The sequence below is a fragment of the Fulmarus glacialis genome, unplaced genomic scaffold, assembly GCF_000690835.1.
Source record: "Fulmarus glacialis isolate BGI_N327 unplaced genomic scaffold, ASM69083v1 scaffold1302, whole genome shotgun sequence".
Lineage (NCBI taxonomy): Eukaryota > Metazoa > Chordata > Aves > Procellariiformes > Procellariidae > Fulmarus > Fulmarus glacialis.
The window spans coordinates 20,280-40,314 of NW_009199548.1; the positions used below are offsets into that span (position 1 = coordinate 20,280).

The 20,035-nt window shown below is 37.4% G+C and overlaps 1 protein-coding gene across 1 annotated transcript in view; it reads left to right on the forward strand.

Annotated features, from left to right (window-relative positions):
* Positions 1-20,035, forward strand: part of GPR126 (G protein-coupled receptor 126) — a gene marked incomplete at its 5' end in the record, with an annotated part of 45,972 nt that overhangs the window by 18,457 nt on the left and 7,480 nt on the right. Inside the window, 8 exons of the mRNA XM_009573279.1 lie at positions 920-1,060; positions 4,767-4,883; positions 5,925-5,970; positions 7,995-8,101; positions 10,883-11,010; positions 12,315-12,583; positions 14,137-14,251; positions 15,338-15,621. Of these exons, the coding sequence (XP_009571574.1) occupies positions 920-1,060; positions 4,767-4,883; positions 5,925-5,970; positions 7,995-8,101; positions 10,883-11,010; positions 12,315-12,583; positions 14,137-14,251; positions 15,338-15,621 (1,207 nt within the window). The remainder of the gene's footprint in view (positions 1-919; positions 1,061-4,766; positions 4,884-5,924; positions 5,971-7,994; positions 8,102-10,882; positions 11,011-12,314; positions 12,584-14,136; positions 14,252-15,337; positions 15,622-20,035) is intronic.

Consider the following 20,035-nt stretch of genomic DNA (forward strand, 5'->3'; position numbering starts at 1 on the left):
TTTTAACTTTCTGTTACCTAATGGTGCTTTTAGGATCGTACGACTGATCATGAGAGGCATAAATACATGACCAAGTTGCCTCTGGAGCGGTCAGGAGTGTCAGTTTCCTTATCTCGCAGTAAAATTCTTGAACACTTTTACTATAGAGCCACCGTGAGATGGCGTGCTCTGCTTCCTTTGATGGGTAGGGTGGCACACCTTGAGTATGCCATGGTGGGAGAGCGTGCAGTCATAGAATTGCTGCCTGGTAGCTAACGAAATGCGAGTTTGCATCCTCATCTATTTCTTGCTCGCTTGTTACATTCCTGTGCCATAGAGGGCTTTCAGCTGTCTGACACGTTGCCAGTATAGATTAAGCTTATACTGATGTCAGAAAGTGTCTTTTTTTGTGCGACATAGCACGATAAATACAGAGAGGTGACACTAATCATTATTTTTAAATCTCCCTTCTGTAACAGAGAAACTAGAAAAGCTCATAAGAGAATTAATTCAAGTGTGCAAATCAAGCCAAATAATACAACTCAAGAAAGAAGGATTCAGAGCACGTTTTTCAGTTTTCAACATTGTTTGGTATGAAGAAAAGTATCTTGAAGGTTACTGAAAACTATTATGACTGCCATTATTGCCATCTCATTATTTCCAAATCAACATTATAGCAGTGGAGGAGTTTGTTTGTTTGTTTGTTTGGTCTAATACCTTCCTGTAGCAGAAGGCTGATCTCATGCTGGAAGGGTGGGAAAACCTCCTAAGCCGTTTTTTAATTTATTTATTGCATCAACTCTTACATAGGTACAGGTCATACTAATCTTGATTGGTTCTAGTCGCAGGTTTAGATATATTTGTGTAAGGGTGTGAACCCGGTTGTGGACAATGGATGGTTTGGGTTTTGTTTGAACATATTCTTCTATTCATTTAACAGATAGATTTTGACAAAGATCAGACAAATGCCTTCGCTTCTGTTGTTCTGCCACCAAGTTTACTGAAGAATTTAAGTCAAGATGAATTTGAAGTTATATCCAGAGCTCAATTTACTTTCTTCAATAAAAATGGTCTTTTTCAGGTAAACTTTAATGTGTTTTAAGTCATTTCAGTTAGGATGAGTCAAAGACAGCTGCTAAAAGTTTCCTGTAGTGTAATCATTTCACAGCATCTCATGAATTAAAGGAACAAGAAGGTAGATGTAGGCGCTAGAGACAGTGTTATGTTCAGAGTGACAAAATAGCCGAAGTGCCCAAGTTGAACTAAAGTCAGTGATTTGACTGCAAATTCCTGTCTCATGTGAGATAAACTTTTTCTCAGGGTAATCTATGGAAAACTGGATCCCAGCTGCTTATAATCACAGTAAAGTAACAAGGCCTCTTAAAGGGCATAACTTCTGTTAAAATGCATTAATGTAGGTCCTTGATGTTCAGTGGAGCCAGGTTCTTTTCTATCAGAAGGGAATTTGGCCTATAACACTGGCAAATACTCTTTCTTTCTCTTTTCCTTAAAAGAATTGGTTGGCACTCATATCCAGCTGACTACTTATATTCAGTTGGAAACTCTGGGCTGATGGTCATCAGTCAGAGAACATTTGTTTCTATACATACTATTCTTCTTTTCATATATGTGTTCTCATAAGCACACCGTATTTTAATATGGAATAAGGATAATATACTTGTACCTGAAAATTAAAGGGACTCAGGTAGATTTGATTTTTTCTCCTTTGGGTCCCATCACGCGGTAATTATAAATAGTTCCTGCATGGTAGATGCCAAAAAAATTAGGAAGAGTTCATAGCTTGGAAAAAACAACCAAAACCATACCTAGTTTGAAAAATAATGAGTTAATTAAGAAGGAAACATTGTTTCATAGTGAACGGTAGACTGAGCCTCAGAAGACTTGAGTTTGTTTTCCCATTAGTATTTCAAGTGACCTTTGGCTCTTGTGCATCCGCAGAACTCTGTAGTATTGTATTGTCCCTATATTATCGTTTTTATTGGCAGTGTATCCAGATTCTTCAGATAATCTAGGCAAGAAAATACCCATGACCCTCAGTTGCCTTCTGAAATACACCCTGAAGTATCTTTAACTATTTAAAATAGTGTTCATTTCAAGCCTGCTTTTGAGAAAAATAGGACGGATATATTTAATAAAGAAACCAGAAGAATACAGATGTAGGCTTGTCATAATGGCATGAAATCATATAAAGTCAGAATGTGTCCTTTAATGGTGCTAGAATGTGTTTCTAAGGGATACTTAATAAGTCATTGAAAAGCAAAAAACAGGAAAATTTGCATCTAAATTTGCAACTAAAATTCCTTCCATTTTTTTGTGTGTTTTTCAAACTGTTCATGGGTGACATGTTCAACACAATTAATTAAAAATGTATAAAACTCACATTTTAGTAAGTCTAAAAATAAAGTAAGTCTAAAAAAAAAAGGGGGGGCTAAAAATAAAGCCTAAAAATAAATTGATCCACATGCCATCTCAAACCCAATAACTTTATCCATTAGTATAGAAGTATTTCATAAATATATTTATTCCAACTGCAATTAAAAAAATCCCAATGCTATTAGCTGTATTTCTTATAAGCATTCAACATAACAGTGAAACATCGTACTTTAAGGACTGGAGTTTCTTTTTTTATTGCAACTGAGAGAATACTAGTAAGTTTTATCTTGTCATTCATTAAAGTCTGATGGTTATATTACTTAGAAGACTATATTAAAAATTGATGTAAGCTATTCAGGGTGGGATTCATTTCACCAAAGGCAGGTGTGTTCAACATACATACCTATGCCTGAACCATTGTCCATAAGTTGCCTTCAAAGCCAGTCGATGGAAAAGAATGGACACCATTGAGGTGTGACACTTCTCATCGTAGTGCAGGAGTAGGCGTCCGTTCCCCAGACAAAGGAGTGTAGTGCAATTTGAGACACCCCAAGGTACAAAGGTACTACTACTGGCTGACGGATGTGACAATGAACCTGTAAGAGATGTGAGATCTTCTGCAGTAACAGCTGGAGGCTGGCAGGATACCTTAAAGCCTCTAAAATGGACACTTATTTTTAGGCAACCCATATTCGACCTAGATGTATAGGTAAGACGGATTATGCCCTGGATGTTCCAGTTTCCTTTCATTGACTATGTAAAGAAACCCTAGAATGGCTGCTTCAGTTCTAGACATCTTCTTTTCACATGTCTAAAGTTAGGTTGTAAGGATCATCCTCATGAGTTCTGAGGCCATGAAAATAATGAACAAATATGATAAATATGTGAATTGTAATGACTGTCTAGACCAGATTTCTGTCATTGATGCTAGCCTCAGCATTGCTTTACTTTGTACCTCTGTATATTTTATTGGCTAAAAGCTTACCCCTAACTTTCGCTGAGCACAGCCTTATAGCTAAATAAGCAGTTACCTGTATTTTACTTTAATGCACACATTATTTCTATTCTTTTATAAGGACAAGTAAGAATGTATTAAATTGCCTTCCCTAAACAAACCATCTGATATTTATTTCTAGTTTTTGTTATCTGCTAGAGACAGAATCCACTGAAACCCCTAGAAATCTGTCCAAAGGCTTTCATAGACTTTGTCAGATGTTGAAATTTAGGTGGTAGCCAAGAGATTTTCTCTTGTTTGAATGCTCTTGAACTGTCTAGAAAATTGCGTTTTCATTCCTCTGCAATTTTTAAGTTTTTAGGAAGTTATGTCACAAAGCTCCAGTATAATCTGGAATACTGTGTTTGAAAAATCTTGGATATGATTCTTAAGAAATGAAATATTCTTCTCATGGTAATGTGCGCTTAATAACTGAAGCTATTCTGTCTCTCATGAGTGGTGGGATCTCATGAGCCCAGTGCTGAGCTGATACCTGACATCTTGTCAGGCTAACAAAACCCCTAGACTGAAAGAATCAGCGGGGTTCAGGAGTTTGGCAGCCCAGATTTTTGGAGGGAAAGTGGGTGGCAATAGAATTCATCTGGCCTAACATCTGCCACAGGCAGTGACCAAGCTTCGCAGCTTCCCATAAGGCCAACTAGGCATGTAACTATGCAGGTTTCAGTGGAAGCTCATCAAAAGAAAATAGTATTTCCAAAGCAATTCCATTTTAATAAATCATCAGTTTCCAAGGAAAACTTCTCTTTTGGAAAATTCTCAACCTGGTACTTTTTGACTGCAGGTTAGAAATGGCATTGCTCAGTGATAACAGCAGTCTTCTATTTAAATTCCCATCAAATAATACCTTGCAGAAAATAGTATTTCCTACCGTATGTAACATTGCTTTGAATTTGTTTACTACTTAGTCATTCATGGTATGATGGAGGATGATTTAGCAACTATACACAAAAAACAGGTTATTCTCCAAAAACTTTGCATCTACTAGAAAGGATAGTGTTGACAATAAGATAAGAAAGCTGGTCCATTCTTGTTTAGGGAAATGAGCTAATCATATCATGAGTTGTTATCTGCTACATTGTTTGAGTTATAATTTTGTTGGCATCAGACATAATGATTAAAAGGGGAATTTATGCCTTCTAACCTCTCTCTATAACTGTGCCTATATATGTTTATGACTATAAGGAAAATAGGGAAACTTCCATGAGGCAAACCCATAATTTGATTTTATAAACATAATGTTCTTATATTGCATGATCAAAAGTGTAGAAATGCTGACAACTTATTTATTCTGGCATGCTGCAAAAATGAAACTGTGTACTCTGGCTTTTATGTTATCTGCTGTGTAAGCATTTATTATATTTTTCTGAATCTTTCAAAGGATGCAGAAAATCCTGCCAATTTGACCAGTTTTGTGGTGGCATGCAGTATTGGAAACATAACCATTCAGGATCTTCAGGATTATGTGAAGGTTACAATTAAGCATACCAAAATTCAGGTAAGACAAGTCATTGTTCGGAGGAACAGGAATGCAGATTATATGTAGTAAAGGCTGAGCATATAGCCTGATTGATTTGGATGGATTTTGGGTAAGAACATAAACTCAAAAGGAAATAAAAACTCTAGAACAAAAGCAAGTAAGCAAAAAGTAAAAACAAATAGCCTCTCCCATCCTCACACATTCCTACTCCGTTCGTGATCTAACATTTATCTGAAAGACTATTGATTCTGCCACTCAGAGGCGATTTCTGTGCCAATAACTGTAGGCAAAACCTCTGTTCATGACCACGTTCGTGACCAGTGACCAGGGACACGATTTATTACACTGGAACTTTAGAATGACTTAAATTCTTTGATCAAACATGAATTGCTTTGTTAATAGTTCCCCAAGTTATTTTGTTGTTATGTGGTTTTCAGCAAAGGAAGAATGGACAGAACCATGTTGTTAAAAGATGACTACAATTCATTTAGGGAAATACAGACCAAATGCAACCTTTTGGCACATACTGTTTCAGTTAAAAAACGTGTGAGCTTGACACTGTTCTCAGACATGTTGTCAGTAGTAGCTACTCCAAAAGGGACAATAGCACTAGAGAAGTTAAGAAAGATGTTAAAATGCAATACCTAAGTAAATTGTTTATGTAATGAGAACCTGGTTCATAATTTTCACAATTCAATTAACTTTACCTTACATTTCATTATAATGATTATGATACAAAACAACCTCCACTTTAGACTCTGTAAAGTCATCATAGTCACGGATAACTTTAGTGAGACAATAAAACTTCATTATTTTGAGGATGTGGAAAAAGAACAGTGTAGAGGAACAGTGCTCTAGATTTTATAATCTGGGTAGATCTGTCTTTCTAGTAGAGTAAGTACTAATTTGGCACTAGACAAAATTTCAACAATCCAAATAATATTTATTCTTCTGCTTATTAAGTGAAAAGATATATAGTAAAAATCTGTTGTAAATATATATGTTGATGAGATTTATGTCTGAAGAGGTATAAAAGGTCTACTTTTAATGTGTTCTTAGGAAGATCCTAAGCCTACCTGTGTCTTCTGGGATATGAATAAAAATGGTAAGTTTAAAAATACTGTCATTTCTTTTATGAGGGGAATCATAGAATGATAGAATCATTAAGGTTGGAAAAGACCTCTAAGATCATCGAGTCCAACCGTCAACCCAACACCACCATACCCACTAAACCATGTCCCTAAGCGCCTCATCTACACGTCTTTTAAATACTTCCAGGGATGGTGACCCTACCACTTCCCTGGGCAGCCTGTTCCAAGGCCTGACCGCTCTTTCAGTAACGAAATTTTTCCTCATGTCCAAAAGAATAAAGGTGTCTAAGTTTTAAAATTGGTCACAGTCTTGGCTCTTCTTGCTTCTTAACCAGTCCTTGCAGAATTAGGTGAAATCTTTAGACTGTATCATTTCTAGTTAGTAAGGTCACTTGTAACAGCAGATGTTAAATATTCTTACTAAAAGTTTTGTATGTAAATTTGGTTAACATTTTAAATTTGTAAATAAAGTTTCTCTACTTTTCTGTATCTGATAGCAGTTTTTCACTGGTCTGTCTGCATGTGCAAATTAAATAGTAATTCTAATCAGACACAAGAATGGTTCTTAGCCAGACTTTTAACTGGCCATTTTTAAAATATCGGGTTATTTAATTGTGAGATTGTGTCTGTTGCAAATCTTAAGCTGTTTTTTCTTCCACGGGAGGTTTGGAACTACATTGCACAAACTTCATTTAGACAGAGACTCAACATGCACCTTGTAAATAGATGACAGTTTGCACGATGAGGTCCCATCTGGAGACACACATTAACAAGGCATCATTTTAGCTCACTCTTCATTGCTACTGCCTAACCCGTGTGTGGTGTTAAACTCAAGCTCTTCATCCTTTGCACAGACAAAGCCATTCTCTGGGATGACTTTCCAGATCCTTCTATTTTAGAGATCACTACTGAGATGTTACTCCTCCTTACCATGAAACAGAGACAGAGCAAAGAAATAACTGTCCTTAGCAGTAGGATTTGAGGTGGAGGGGTTTAGTACAGAGTCTTGCAAGAAATAAAATTTACCATCCAAAGCTGTAGCTGAAAGCAGGAAATTCAGACAGACGAACTGAGAGGAATGCAGAAGGATGAAAAAGAGCAAAAAAAAAAGAACGTTGTTAAGAGGCTAAACTTAAGAAGCACATCAAAGGAGAAACACACAGGGAGGAAACTATTCTCAGTGACTGCTCGAGTAGGGGAGAGTTTTAAGTGGTTTTGAAATATCTTCACAGTCATTTGAAAGATTCTGTCTTGAATCTGAGGTAAAGATACAGGGCCAGTCAGATAATTTGCTGGATTTTGCCTGGAGTTGTGCAAAAATGTCTTTAAGAGTTCAGAGAATATGAACTATTTCACAAAATTAGTTCATATTTTAGCAGGAAAAACTGAAAGGAGAAGTAATCAGAAATGCAAATTTTACTTGTTCACATTTATTTTTTTAAAATAAAATCTTTCTACTTATTTTTCAGAATGGCCTTTTCAGGTGGGGCAAGTAGGGGTAGTTTACTTCATGTTTTTTCTTAAGGCCACAAAGGATAATTGGGATTATCCACTCTGACTTTCTGCATTACGCGCTGCAGAGAGGAGGGGCAGGACCCTCTGCTCCTGGGCCATAAATGCTTTCACGTGCCTGGGGATATATGAGTAGGAGGGAGGCAGGTGCAGACATCACATCAGTGTGGTAAAAGGGAGTTCTATAACCATCTTATTGTTGGTAAAACTAAGGTGTGTCTTAATGTGTGATCCACATAGTAGGTCTTATTCATCCCTTGTTAACTAAAAAGCTCCCTGCCTTTATTGTAGATCTCCATCTATTGCTTCTGCTCAGTAGTCCATTACTGGGACACTCATCTGGTGTGATTCTCTGCAGAAACTAGGAAATCTGACACTTGCTTCATTCCTGATTGTTTTTAATGTTCACTCATTCAATTCGAGGAAGCACTTTTGCATTTGCACAAGGTGAAGGGAGAAATCTGTTAAAAGAGAGGGTGACATGAGTTTGTTGGAAAGTACAGTTTCTCCTGTTTCATTTCCACAGGTGGCAATGGTGGCTGGAACCCTGAGGGCTGCCAAGTGGATGCAGAGTCCAATGAAAACGAGACCGTTTGCCTATGCAACCACCTCACGCACTTTGGGGTCCTAATGGTAGGCAAACTCACTGTTCACCGAGTTATCTTTGCTAGGAACTGCAGTGCAGTTTTTGTCTTGGGTCAAGACAACTCTCATTTTTGTTACTTGGGTTATTCCTTTTGCACATGATTTTTGATAATAATACATCATTTTCCCCCTTTTGTCATAAAGTTATCTTTACATAACAAAAAGCTAGTGATAAGGATTCAGGAATGAGATAATGAAGAAAGTTAGTAACAAAAGTGTATTTTTTTATTGTTATGTTCTTTACAAGTGGCTAAATATTATAAAATAAAAAGTAAAACGTGCCCGTAAGAGTATGCTAAATTTTGAAAATACTGTGCCAGAAAAGACCTGGGCTTGAGACTTCTGAGCAATACCAAAATACAAATAGCATATTATAACATCAAGCTTCAAAGCCAGGACATGGCTGGGTAAAAAAGAAAGTCAGGGACTGTAAAACCAAGGCCCAGCATTAACACTTCCACTAGCGAAACAGAAAAAATTGATCTTAATAAGTCCTAAGGTGCAGGGGGTCCCTGTCGTTTCCTTTAACAATGTAATCTGACAAAAATGACCTGCAGCTGAGACAGGAGGGTGTAACAAGAGGGAAGTGAATGAGAAACAAGTCTAGGTAGATTTGAAATTTCAAGATCAGGAAAGTGGGAAGTTGTTTGCAGAAAAAAAAAGTAGGAGAAAAAGTTGAGGTGCTGTTTTCAGAACAAAAGAAAAAGAGACTCATATTGTCAGGGAGAACAGTCAGGGAAAGAAAAATGTCCTACAGTCAGTAAAACTGCTAATGAGGATGAAAAGTCAAGAGAGCACAATAATTCCCTTTCATCCTGAGGTTCAAGGGGCTAAATTGCCCCTTACAAATTTAGGTTGCAAATCTGACAAGACTTGTCTTTATCTTATGTCAAAAAGTATAAAGCAATACCTTCTTTCGTGAAATGTGTAAGCCCATATTTGCTGTTTTCTTATAAATGGCTTCGGGGATGCCTTGCAGTACAGGCCTTCTCTTGGAAAAAGTCCGCCTGCTGAGGGCTGGTACAAAACATGTAACTCGTACTCTATCAGAGCCTTAAGCAAAGCGTCCAGTCTGGGTGGCTGAGATAGGTAGAGCATAGCCTATCAGGGAGATGAAAGAGGGAACCATATAGAGCACTTCAGCCTCAGTAGCATAATTCCTCTAACATTCAGGTGCCTCCAGCAATTTGCACGTGTGAAGTGTTTTCAAGAGAAAAAAATCCCAACACGAAAAAGATGGAATACTGCTATCTTTTCTTAACATTTGGTGATTTTTTACGCTCAGTAATGAGCTGAAACATTTCTTTCCATCTGAAATTAACATTCTTAGTCCTCTAAAACATACCTGAAGAAAAGATGTTTGCTCCTGATCACAGCAATGCTGTGGAAGTATATGGGGTTTGATTTAACTTGTTGCAGTGACACATAGGACTTGACCGCACAAGGGAGCCGCGTGCACTGACTTGTTCAGCTTTGGCCTTCTAGAGCCTTCTTAATAAGGCTGCTCTCTTCACGTCATGCTCAGATGTAGATATGAAAAAGCCACAAGCTTTTTGTCTTTTTGCAAGCTAAATTGTGGTCTTGTTTCACTTTTTGTCCTCGAAGAGAGGAAAAAAGGGCTTTCTTTAGGATATATTCAATGAGTCCCTTCTCTTCCCCAAACGCTTTTGTGGCAGTAGGAAATAAGGCAGAAGTTCTTTGAATTTGGGCTATGTTCCAATAGATTTTTACACAGTTTTGACCCTTTTAATTGCTTTTCCATTTGAATAGTCTTTTCTGACTTTAATTTAGCTGTTACATTATTTTCAAATAACACTCTCCTTATATATATAAACTGTCATACAAGGTTGGGACAAGGTGTAAAAAAATGCATACAGCTCCTTCCTTTTCCTGTGAAGAATGGCAAGTTTTGTAGCATTTTATTGGTTTCTTTTTGCTAGATAGTTTTGCTAGGCACAACAGTTACGCTGACTGTAGAAAGGACACCATTATATGTTAGTATTTGTGCACATTTACTCCACAGTGATATAGATCCAAATATTCTCATTTTTTCTTGTCCTTAAAAAAGGAAATAACACTGGCATTTATTCTCAGACGGTACTATGTGGCAATTACAGTTGGACAGAAAACTGGAAAAAAAATCCTCAGAATGTTCCTGTTTCATTTCCAGTTTTTTTTGAAATGTTGTCTTTGTCACTATTTTTCTGACCAATTCTATTTATAACTGTAGTTTGCATGTCAAAACAGATCATAAAACCAAAAAGCAATATCTTGCCCTTGGTTTCACCCGTAGGTGATTAGCTACATTGACTCTTACGAACTTTTAATAGCAAGAAGTGATGTTAGAAACTGCCCAGAATGGTGCACATTTCAGTATGAACACTTTTAAATTACATTTTCTTAAATCTTACATCTTCTTAAAGAGAGTTGTCTATAAGCAACGGAACTAAAAAGTTTGAAAAGGGAAGATTTTTCCAGAGAAGAACATTTGAATGCCTGGTACTGAATTATAAGGATCAGTATCAGGCTCTGTCTATCTGCTGACCCCAGCAGTTATACTACAATGTTTTCAAGAGCTATGGGAAGGAAGTGAGAGGTGTAACGACTATAGAGTAAGTACAGTCAGTAAACATGAACCCTAATGTCAGGGTTAGAGTGGTCTTGCCAAAGTGCTTTTGAGTTTTACCTGACTGATTACCAAGAAATAGTGTTGTGCTCATGGAAAAGCTGTTTGCTATAACTGATGCCTCTGCCTCCTCTCTCACGTAGGACCTTCAGAGAACTGTTACACAAATAGACCCACAGAATACCAAGGTCCTCACCTTTATCACTTACATAGGCTGTGGGATATCTGCTATATTTTCAGCTGCAACTCTTCTGACATATATTGCATTTGAGTAAGTATTAGTTCTGTGAAAAACATTTGATGAATAAAATAAATTAGTTAGATGGTTGGTGTGGTTTATTTGTCCAGCAAGGGAAATCTAGGTTTTAAAAAAAAACCTGCAAAATCATGGTCACAATGTTGTAAGTGGAAATTTTTTTCAAGGGGACGTAAGTTCAGACTCTTTCCTCCTGTTTCCAATGTGTTTTGCTGCTCAGGCTGGGCAAAAAGGCTAATGTGTCTCAAAATTTTCTTTTTTGGAAGTACAGTATCCTCTAGATTCCGAACAGGTATGTATTATTTTTAAATCCGCAACCAGGCTTTTTGTAAAAACAAAAAAAACCTGTTAAGCTGTGTGAGCTTAACAAGTCCTAAGTACAAAAAGAGGAATTTCCAACTAGAACAATTACATTCTAGAGCCCTTCAGAAAGAAGTGGGAAGAGAAATAAAATGAAGATAAATCATGAAGTGTTACAACAATTTCAACAGCAATCCTACTGAAATGTAAATGTGACTCAAGGGAATGCCAAAGTTTTGAAGTTCTGTGAGCAGTGAAAAGAGAAAATGAAGTCATATCAACACAAAGGAAGCATTCTGCCTGTAACAGGACAGGACGGAGCAGCTGCTAGAGAAGGATCGTTTGCTGGGGGATGGTGGGCAGGGGAAAGGGGGTTTTTGAGTCCTAAGTATCTCTAATGATTGCATTTCTGTTGCATTAACTATGGTATAATGTTCTGGTCCAAGATGGAAGAAGTTGTTGGCTTTCCCCTCAGTTCATACATTTCAATGTGTATCAGTTAAAAAAGAAAATTGACTTCATCTTCAGTCTTCCTAAGATCCAACTGAAAAAACCAACACCAACACCACCCCCAAAAAAAAAAAACAAAACAAAACAGAAAACAACAGCAAGCACTGGACAATATATTCCAAAAATTAAGCAAAGATTAACATATAAAATGATCAGAGATGAGCTTCTGGCCAGCTGTGTTTTAGAAGTTTTCTTTTCATTTTCTTCAATTTTCATTTAAAGTACAAACCACATTGTATTATATTTAATTTGAAAGGTTTTTAATAATAAATCAGTTGCTAAAATATTGTCACAGTTAATTAAGGGCCCAAAGAAGTGCTGGCTTTCCCCCACCACATACAACAGAAGCCTTCAGTGATATCACACAGAAGTACACATCACTATGCCTTATTGCCACAGAGGAGATCCCTGTGCTTTTATTTACTTTGTAAACTGGTAAACCCAGCTGCTGTAAGTGGCTTGGGTGATTGAAGCCAATTAATCATATGCACCTGTATTTCTCTCATTAGGAAGTTGCGAAGAGATTATCCATCCAAAATCCTGATGAATTTGAGCACAGCCCTGCTCTTTCTTAACCTGATCTTCTTGCTTGACGGTTGGATTGCATCATTTGACATAGATGGCCTCTGCATAGCTGTAGCTGCACTTTTGCACTTTTTTCTTCTGGCCACCTTTACATGGATGGGACTAGAAGCTGTTCATATGTACATTGCTCTAGTGAAAGTGTTCAACACCTATATACGGCGATACATACTGAAGTTTTGCATCATTGGCTGGGGTGAGTTCAGCAGATGCAGTATTTACATAGCATGTATTTTGAAATGATGCTATATAAAAGCTCTCTATCACAAATGCAGAGCAGAATCAAAATCAGCATTCCCCCCGCCCCGTGGCAGTGCTGGCGTGCAGCTAGCCCTCTCTGTCGTTCCCCTGAATAATTCTGTGCAAATACACCACCACTGGCACTCTCCGCCAGGAGCAGCTCACAGCCCGAGGAGGAGCGGAGAGACCAGATAAACTGGTCTTACTTTTCAGAGGCCAGAATGGGAGGGGGGGAATGTTAGTGTCACATCAGAGGTGGAGAACTGTGGCACACAATGAATTCAGAAACTCTTGCAGTTACTACAAAGCCTATGGGGATCTTTGCATCGACTTTCAAAAAGCTTTCAATCCAGCTTAAAGTTTCTTGCCAACAAGTACAACGCCTATGGCAGAATCAGAAATAAGCAAAATTTCCTGAGCTTCAGCACAGTGTTTAAACCACAGAGACATCCTGCCTGCCCTAAGCAGTGTACACTGCAGGACTGAAATGGAAAATGTAATTCTGAAAAATAACTGCGAGGCTCAGGCAGCAAGGTTTTTATTCTTCTTTTTTTTCTATATCAGGAATCTGTGCCTTCTGCCTGAATGCACATATTGTGTTTGAAATAATACAACACAATACAAAACCATTAACCTCATGGCTAGAGCACTGACCTCAGTCCAGCTGATAATTGATGTCTTTCCATTGGCAACTAGCATCCTCTTTGGCAACCTCAGCAGAGGACAAGGACTGAGTGGTCGGAAAAGCAAATTAACCTCTTCCCCTTTGAATCTGTTTTGTCATAGCAAGGATAAGACATGTAAATAAGGCATGTCAGGAAACATACGTTTCTTTTGTGTGAGCTGTACGTCTCTGCACAGAGTTCTCTTCTGCATAGTTGTCTGTTACTTTTGCAAAATATTCCCTTTACCTTATTATTAAAAATATATAGTTTACTTCATTTTTTCAGACATGTTTAAGTAAAGGATATATAATGCTGTAGAAAAAAAGAAGACATTATCAATTGAGAGAAGCAGTGGAGAAATTACAGGTTCAAGTTCCCCGGTTCCACAGCTTCATCAAGTGACATTAGCATCTCTGAAAAAAAATCCCTCAAATAATATCCCAATACCATCCCTCTGTTAGATCTCATTTTTGTAATAGTTTGTTAATCTTCTTCTCACTTTATTATGAGAGCCTGTGTGCAGTTGCAAATTTACCTGTGAGTAATTAAGGGAGATTATTCTACTTTAGTTTCCATATCAAATACTAAAATAAGATTTTCTACCTTACAGAACATTATGAGGCTTATTCGTTAATGCCCATTAAGTACTTGGAAAGTTTTATACATTTGTACTGTTTGAAAATTGTTTCCTTCTACATCTCTGTGCAGTTATCTGACATAGAACTACCTCAGGATACTCAGTACTAAAGCAATAGGGATGGAGACATCAATAATTCAGCTTTGCCTGATGATTTTGAAGGTTTAGGAGATCTGAAAGCAAACTACAAGTTTTCTTGTGTTTCAGGTTTGCCCGCTCTGGTGATAGCAATTGTTTTAGCAAGTGCTAATACAAATGCAAGTCATGTTTATGGCAAAGAGTTATATGGCAAAGATGCTAACGGACAAGGAGGAGACGACTTGTGAGTATTTCTTTTAATCTCTTAGAATTTAGCATTTACAGTCTGCAAAAAAAAATAGCGTTGGTCAGATTGCTTTGGAAAAATCAGAGGTGCATTAAACAAGCAAAGTGGGCAAAATTGTCATCTAAATTATTTGAATCTGAAGTGTGAAGAAGGCTATAAGGAAAATTGGAGGGAAATCTGCATTACCCAATGCCAGTACAAACACTCCTCTGGTAAAAGAATAATTCATAAGTTTTGTCATGAAAATAAAATAAACGTACCTGTTTTGGTTTATCTTAAATGAAAGCTATATCTTCTAGGTAAGAGCAAAGAAAGAAGTAATATAAAAATAGTCTCCTTTGTAAATAAACCAGCCTTTTGTCAATGTAGTTCATTAGCTTTCTGTGTTCTTATCTTGATGTCCAGGTAATAGTCTCCAAATGCCAAAATTTTTATGTGACTGTTTGTTACTTTATTTTCTGTTCCTTGCCTGACAAAGCTTCATCATGATAAATAAAAATGGCATTCTGTATTTTTATTAAAGTATCATGTTAAGCGTTCTGGCCATTTGCTGCTAGAGGAATAAGCTAGATGTCTCACGTGGCTGACTGTCAAGTGGCTACCTCAAAGGACTACCCGTCCTGCTTCTTCTCCAGAGCTGTGTGAGTTCTCCTTTAGCTCAAGTGGCAGAAACTCGAGATTTTGGCACTGAAGATCCAACTTTGCCCATTCTGTTACTAAAGCGCCCTATGCTTCACACAGATGAAAGTGGTAAAGCTACTCATACTGAGTCTAAACTTTCCACGATGGGATTGCAGTTCCCACAGCTTATACCTGAGGTCAGATTTTCTTTTTAAATAGTTTTAACTAAAATGTGGTACAACCCTCAGATTTCTGACATGATACTACTATGCACCATAGTCACACTTAAGATGCCAGTGGGCTTCATCCTATTTACAAGCAAAAAAGACAAAGGTTTCATTTGAAAGTATAGCTCTGCATCAGTGGAATCACACACAGACTGATTTTCCTTGTAGTCATGTAAATAATTAGAGGATAGTTTGCTTTATCTAAAAATGATCATATTTTTGGGTTTTTTTGCAGCTGCTGGATCAAGAATGAAGTTGTCTTTTATGTGACTTGTGCCGGCTATTTTGGAATCGTGTTTCTGATGAACGTTGCCATGTTTATTGTGGTGATGGTGCAGATCTGTGGGAGGAATGGGAAAAGAACTAATCGGAGCCTGAAGGAAGAGATCCTGAGGAACCTCCGTAGCGTGGTCAGCCTAACCTTCCTCCTGGGCATGACGTGGGGCTTTGCCTTTTTTGCCTGGGGTCCCTTAACTCTTCCTTTCCTGTACCTCTTCTCCATTTTCAATTCATTGCAAGGTAAGCTGAATTTCTGTTCTGTGAACAAATAATATTTGAGCTGTTGCTTTCTGGGACGTATTATGTCCAGTGATTTGACTGGGTGACTCAGATCCAAGCTCTGTGGATCTTTCCTTGATACTAAAACATCATTACTTTCCCCTTATGTGGAATAATGATACAAACTACACATGGGTTGAATATCCTACTTAAATTAATCAGTTTCAAGGTCTTTTCAGTAAAATGCACTTTATTATAAATGGTACTATTCCTAACTAATAGTCTGCAGTGATCTCTGTTGAGATAGATGCTGTGTGACCTTCGACATTTCCTTTCACTGATTATAACAAATATAGGAAGTCTCTTTCCTTAATTTATTCCTGTAGGGAATCTGTAAAGCTCATAACTATTTTATTAAGGCATGAGAAGGTCATAAAACAAAATTCAGTCCTGTTTCAGTGCAGAGAGATAGCACAGAGATATGGGATATTCTTTGGTTCTTTAAGGAAAATCCAGCAACTGTTGTAGTCAGCTTATTTTTGTTTCCTTTACTGAAGTTTTGAATATTTTACTTTTCCAACGTAGTTCATCCTTCTGAAAAATGTTATAAATTGTAATCAAATGGTTATAAATTACAGAAGTATATAGCTGACATTTAAAAGAATTTCAGCTCAAAGCTGAAATTTGCATATGTACCAAACAACGTAAGAATCTCCACCTCCACTTGCCCTACCCACTAATAAAGAACAACTAAAAACATAACAAAAAGAAAAGCCCAAGAAGGTCATTGGAGAGGCATGTGTTATACCACACACATATTGAAATAAAAAATAAAATTGCCCAAAACAAAACATAACAAAAAACAAACCCAAGAATGTCATTGGAGGAGCATGTGTTGTGCCACACAAATATTGAGATAAAATATACATTCTCCCCGGGACAGCAAAATATCTTCCCTTTATGGAAAAAGTACTTAATGTTAACGCTGTGTGGATTTTATCTTTTACAGTTGAGATGTATTTACTGCACTAAAAGATTTATTGAGCTTTCGTGGAAAGAAAATAATGTTGTGGTTTTTGGTTTGGTTCAGTTTCAACCTAAAATGCTAGGCAAAATGGCAAAAATTGTTTGGATGTGGTGTTCATACTAAAGACTTTTTTTTCCAAAGGACAGATTCTGATAATCCCCTAGCAGCATAATGAAGTATTTGCTGCAATGTGTCCGTGTTAGAAATTCAGAAGGGCCTAGAGAGATTAGAAGTATGGGAAGAACATGAAAAAAGATTAAAACTCTGAAAAGCATGCCAAGGATCAAATTCAGCAAGTTCTCTGTAACCAGAATTTCCAGTGCAAACAATTAAGCTTGTATGTGCAGAGTGCACACAAGGTTGACCACCACTGCTTAAGTCTCTATGGAGTAATAGCACTGTTCAATGGAAAATGAATATTTGGAAGACAGTTAAGTCGGAAGATGAAACTGAAAAACTTGAGGAGTAAATGCAAAAAGAAGAGGAGTGATGAGCTTTTCACAGATCGTGGTAGCGAAGATGGCACAGTGTATGTTCAGGCCTGTCATATCAAGCACAGGAAGATAACAATCCCATATCTGAAAATGCTTGTTGCTGTGTCAGAAAGAGCTAGGCAAAGCTAAAGAAGCAAGAAAGAGGATGTTTAAAATCACGTACAATTGGTGTAGTGCACATGTAGCAGTAAGGGGATGGAATGGAGCAAAGAAAAATTTAGGATTTGTATCAGGAAGCATTTCCTAGCAGCAAAAAGCAGTTCGGTATGGCAAGTCCTTCACAAGTATTAGCATGAGCTTAGTTATTGAGCCCTCAGTAAATACGCTTATTCTCTCTTGCAAGATTTTGAAAACTGCACTAGTATTTTAAGCTATACCAGCAGCCTCCATCAACCTAGTTTTCTATGCACTGACAGTGAAAAAGTAAATTGCAGCAACTACTGGTGTTACTGTACTGTGCTATTTCATCTACATAGGAAATGATTTTTCTCTCTTTGACGCTCAGAGTAAAAAATCTGGGAACATCTCTCTTTTGGCTGCTCATTTTATATATATGCCTGGGCAAGCCAAATACTTTCAAGTCAGAACCAAGCTAGAGCCAAGCCTAGGGTCTGATTTGGCTCTGGGAAACAAAACCAAAGCTGTGTTACTAAAGCACATTGTAAACTTAATGAATAATGGAATACAGAGAAAAAAATTTCAGAGACCAAGCCCAGACAGGGCAAAGGCAAAGTACTTAATGCAGTACATTCATTTTGTATTACTATAGACATAAGCATTTTCTTTTTGTAACCATTCAGAATGTTCCAAACATTCATCACAATTTAATTAAGCATCAATTTAGTAAGTTCGAAGCTGTACAGAAGTCCTAAGAGGTACTTTGGGCCACAAACAACTGCATAACTCTAAGCCTGTAAGAGCTGCTGGTGACTGCATTGGAATTACTCTGTGCTTAAAACAAATCACACACAGAAATATTTTACTAAAGCAAACATAGTAACCATAATTCAACAGAGCTTGCATATGGGATGCATTAAGGTATGTTTGCCTTCCTTAAATTTTGCTTCTCCTTTTTTTTCCCCATCAGCTCTTGAAAACTTTTGCAAAAAATGTGTTTCATGACAGAACCTTTACCTAAAGTTAACTGATCTCAGTGTTGTAGCCTGGCCTTACGGCTATAAGCAAATACAAGTCCAGTTCAATGACAAGCATTCATGCAAAATTAGACCTCAGCACTGATAGGGAGTAATATCATAAGTCTCAAATTGATGTAGTGGATATAGTTTGTTAAGATTTGTTGTTTAAAAGTTAGGTAACTAACAGGTGTTGTGTTTGTAGGTATGTAGATAAATTGTGTATCTTGGAAGTATTAGACTCCAGTGAGCAGCAACCACGGAAACGGAACAACCTTATAAGGAAGGAAAGGAACAGCTAAGAGACATGAGATTCTTTGGTTCGAATGATGTAGATGGGTTAGGAATGCTTCATGAATAAATACGCGGGACATTCAATAGATAAAAGAGCCTTGAAACTTTGTACTTTACGTTAATTAGATAGAGAAACTAACCTTGTAGGGTTGTTGGGAACGTATACTGGAATAAACTAGCTTGTTACAAGTAAAAAACACGTAAACCAAGCCAAGGGACAAACGGAGCATGCGTGAAGACTGAGTTCAACCAGAGGGCACTGTGATGAAGACTATCGACGACCACCAGAGGACCCCGAAAGACCACCCAGGGCGCATGCGTTGGGGACATTTGCATATGTTAATGAATTCCGGGAAATAACATGAATATTTAGATTATTTCTCAGAAATGTAATGAATATGTATACTCTAATTGCATTTAACCCCTATGGTTACGTGATTTGGCACGCACACTAGGTGGAGCGATCCCCTGTGCGTCCAGCGCTGCAATAAAGAATACCTGCTTTCTAAAACTCTAAATTGAGTCTTAGAGAGTTTTTCGGAGACTTCTTCGTTTCAGCACTCTGGAGGAGAGAGGATAATTTTATGCTCCAGAGCAGTTTTTTCCAAGCTATACCCTGCCATTGTGTTCTACCAGCTGAAACACAGTAGACATTAGTATACGGAGCTATTCATGATGAAGGAACAGTCTTAGAGGATGGCATTTAACCCTGTTTGCCCACATTATGTAGTATTTATTCCTGTTTGAGAGATAATCATGAGGGGTTTGGCGGTAACATTTTGCCATCAGGTGTTCAGCCCCAGGTTGGCTCTCTCCCAGTGAATAAGAGTAAAACAAGAGCAGGCCAAGCCGGAGAACAATGGAAGATTCCACGGCCAGTGCCTGCCTGGGAAGCACCAGGAGCATATGAGATTTCCAACTTCTATATTTAGCTCCAAAGTATCTCTGTAGAATGATGAAATCATACCATACGCCCAGTTAGGACCTTCTTTACCACACCGTAGATGCTTATCTTCTGTCTTGAAAATAAAGATTATACAATTGCATGAGAAATATGACCTCTACAAAAACATTCTTAAACACATTTTTTGTGATTGCATGCACAAACCAAGTAATTTTCTTCAGAAGTAAGTAGCTGGACGCCTAATTAGTGCTTGTGAACATATTCTTACCATTTTCATAATAATTTCAAGTACGTGCATGTGATGTACATACATCCAAGTGTGCTTTTTCAGGGCACTCTTTAGTTCCAATTACAAGACTTCTGGTTTTAAAAGAATACAGCCCACAGTTCTGTAGATACGGAACAGGAGGAGATAAAGTATCTTCTTGCTAATATAGTAGTGTCTGTATTTACTTTGCAATCTGGCTCTTGCTGTTGCAAAATATTCATTTGGTTCAAAGATAAAACCTTTTAATTATTTTCCTCTAAGCCAAAAAAATAATTAAAAGATCCACACTGAACTGGATCTAAATCAAGTGTCAAT